This window comes from Aplysia californica, unplaced genomic scaffold (assembly GCF_000002075.1).
Source record: "Aplysia californica isolate F4 #8 unplaced genomic scaffold, AplCal3.0 scaffold00011, whole genome shotgun sequence".
In the NCBI taxonomy this organism is placed as follows: Eukaryota; Metazoa; Mollusca; class Gastropoda; order Aplysiida; family Aplysiidae; genus Aplysia; species Aplysia californica.
The window spans coordinates 825,393-828,992 of record NW_004797281.1 but is presented as its reverse complement, the minus strand read 5'-3'; the positions used below and the strand labels follow the sequence as shown (position 1 = coordinate 828,992).

The following is a 3,600-nucleotide window of genomic DNA, read 5'->3' as shown; positions in this document are numbered from 1 at the left end:
TTATTATTATTATAATATTGCGACAAATTTCGAACCACTTCACTCACACCAGTAAAATAGATTTTCTTTATATTTCGTGATATGCATGTTGTTGCCTGCGTAATACGTTTCAGATGAAGAAAACAAAATTGAAAGATCTGAATGATTACGTAGTTATATTTCCTTTTTTTTTAAGAGCCGAAAAAAAAACAGCGCGTCTCCAAGCGTCGTTGAATGGCCAGAAAGCGCCCTTGCATTGGGTATTTTAAAAAAAGATGCGTCGACATCGTTGTGTGTAGACCAGCATAGACGCTTTTGTGATTATGCATGTTTTGAGTGGTGATCATAATCTGTGAAAATAATATGTATGCATGGGGGTCTACTATTTACATCATATAATAATTATTATGCTATAATCGAGGATTTTTATCTTTTAAAATCGTGTTCAAAACGATCAAAACTCATCTTAAAATATTTTAACAATTATTTCTTGTCATAAGAATCGAAAAAATGTAGTCTAGTACAGCTTTCAGCGATAAACTCTTTCACGTTGGAAGCTTTGATGGTTGGTCGTGTCTACACAGGGCGCCTGAAAGCGGTGGGTTTATTGCAGTCAAACCTGCAATAATGACCACCTGACCAAGACAATCACCCTTACAAACAACCACTCCCTACAACCCCCTTGTTTTTCTTTTCTGTGTTATGATGATACTGTCAAAGAGCACCACCTGTCTAAGATGGCCACTTGCCTTCTCGACAATGGGTGGTCGTTTTGGACAGGTTAGAGTGTACTTTCCTGTCCTTTTTTTGCGGTCAGAACGCAGTTATTTCATCCTCTCTGTTGTTGAAGAAGTTTTGGTTTGTTGCGGAGTCTTCTCTCGTCTCTCTATCTTCTGGTGCTACAGCTGTGACGTCTGTGTCTACAGCTGTGACGTCTGTGTCTACAGCTGTGACGTCTGTGTCTACAGCTGTGACGTCTGTGTCTACAGCTGTGACGTCTGTGTCTACATCTGTGGCTTTGGGCGTGTCGTTTGTCTTTATTTCATCAGGAGTGGCCAGTCCGTCTGAAAAACGAACTTTTTTGGCATAATCTGGTTCGGGTTCTACAGGGGGAAGATTGTCGGTCTCGACTGCACTATTGTCACTCTGCTCTGGGGAGAAACTCGTTGAAGACACTGGAGAAAGAGAATCCAAAGGCGAGGAAGAGATTAGCGAACTTGGAAGTGGCGGTGGCGAAGGTGGGGGGTTATGTTGCTTTGGACCCATGATATCCACATCTTTTGGTTCATCTTCCCGCGAAGAAGCCCGCCTAGCAGGCACGGAGTAAATGGCGTTTTCATCTACACCTTTATTCAGCTCGGAAATAACATTAGCATACAAGGAGACTGGTGTTTCCTCTTGATTGTTTTTTGCGTTATCGTTGTTGTCTTCATCATGGTGCCCACTGTCAGCCTCACTACTCCTAACGCTGTTATTTCTGCCCTTTTTGGGGGAGTCGTACACCCCGTCCTCCTCATCTGACGCCCCAGATGATTCACGAGGCATTTCCGCGACGTACACGACTTCAGGTGCTTCTTTCTGTGCCGTATCGTTAGCTGTCGCTGCTGCATTGCCCACGTTAATGATTGACTTGAACACTGGAGATGGAATGGAGCTCGCGTTCTCTCCTGCAATGTCAGCGCCGAAGTGAGTGACCCTCTCCTGGTCTCCGGAAGCGATTTCAGAGTACGGATTGTCAGAATTGCCATGTGCATCTTTCACTTCCACGTCGTCGGGTGATGCCAAAACTGCCTGAGGGGTTTGGGTTTGAGTCTCATCTTCGTCTCTGACGTAAGCCATATTGACGAAACTGTTCAAACCGTTGGGCCCGCCGTTCGAAGCGGACGCCACCGACCCGTTGTTGGCGCTGTTAGAAAAGCTGTTGTAGTCGCTGTTGTAGTTGTTGTTGTTGGAGCTGCCGTTAGAGTTGGAGTGTTTGTTGGGCCCATGGCTCAGGGTGTTGTCGTAGATGGAGGTGTCCTTGGTCAGCTTGCTGATCACGCGACTGTGTTGTCGGTTCCTGCGGAGAAATAGTTGACGTTCAAGTAGATTATGTCACTTCAGACATGAAGCATTTCCCCCGATGGCAATTGTTTGTCAACCTTATTTTTTAGTCCATTCACCCACTCGCCTTGTTGAAGAGGCAAAAATACGTTAGTACCGCGTTATTCAATAACACCTGTCGCTACCTGGCTGATCCCCACTTCAAAACATAATTACCAAATCGCCTACTTGTGAGCGATATAGTCCAGACTGGCAATCACTGTGCTAAAATAAAGAATGAAAGGAAATAAAAAGGAGAGGATCTAGGATTGTTAATGTTTTGCATTCAATCAGGATCGTTGATGGACAAGCTGGTCTTGTGTTGCCAGTCAAGCTCAAATTGGGCTCTGTGGGATACAGAATACCAGTACATATAAAAGACGGGACTACTTGAAAAACGTTTAAATTTATCCACACGTGGAAAATGAAGTCACATCTTTTCCGAGCCAAAAGTCTAAGCATCAAACCACAGTCGTCGAAGGGAAGAGTATTAAAATATGGGAGTGTATACAGACCCGGTAACCGGGAACAAAGTCACGAAGTCTACAGACCCGGTAGGAGAAATCTTTTATGATTTCGGAAAGTTTAAGCGCCCTCTTGGCCCCTTGGCTCAGAGTAGACTTAGGTTCTTCTAGATCTATGGCCTAGGTCTAGTTTTGAGGCCTACATCTAGATCTAAATGAAGATTGCGGACGTCTTTTCGATGAACGATTGTTTTCCCTCTGTTTTGGAGTTGGAGGAATTCTAAGACATTTTGAGAAAAAGAACAATGTCATAATTTCAATCGAGCAGTCGCTCTCTCTATTCCTCTGTCTCTCTCTCTCCTCTTTTTCTGCCTGCCCACCCCCCCTCTCTCTCTCTCTCTCTCTCTCTCTCTCACACACACACACACACACACACGCACAATCTCTCTCTACCGGGCCTGGGCGCTGAAACTTTCCGAAATCACAAAAGATTTCCCCTACCGGGTCTGTATACTTCGTAACCTTGTTCCCGGTTACCGGGTCTGTATACTTCGTAACCTTGTTCCCGGTTACCGGGTCTGTATACACTTCGTTAAAATATACACCAAGAATGCACTTCCAAGAATGGATGTCCAGATGTGTGTCTTAAAAGCTGCAGGAGTTACACTGCAAGGTTACCCCCCCCTCCCTCGCCCCCCCTCCTTCAAACAACTAAACAGAAGTTAATACCAAAATAAAAGAAATTAAGCAAAATAAAAGAACAAAAAAGCACATTAAAAAAAATACCAACAAAAAAGAGCAAAAACAAATAAACACAAACAAACAATAAACTAAATAAATAATAATTAAAAAAACAACGTACAACACACACATGTTACTGCATAAGTAAGGAGGTGGCTTTTTCTGGGATTACGAAAGGGGAAATGTTGGTTAAAGCAAGTCTTTTAAAAGTCAATTTAAGTTTTCAGTATAATAATATGTGCGTTTTATCCTTCATAAAGAAGGGAAGAAAAAAAGAACGAAAAGAAAAAGAACAACGACAAAATAAAAATATATAAAACAAACCAAAACAACC

At 43.0% G+C, this 3,600-nt stretch overlaps 1 protein-coding gene across 1 annotated transcript in view; it reads right to left on the bottom strand.

The window, feature by feature from the left end:
* Positions 1-72: 72 nt before the first annotated feature.
* Positions 73-3,600, bottom strand: part of LOC101857159 (protocadherin-17) — a gene marked incomplete in the record, with an annotated part of 62,339 nt that continues 58,811 nt past the window's right edge. Inside the window, 1 exon segment of the mRNA XM_035970284.1 lies at positions 73-2,038. Within this exon segment, the coding sequence (XP_035826177.1) occupies positions 793-2,038 (1,246 nt within the window).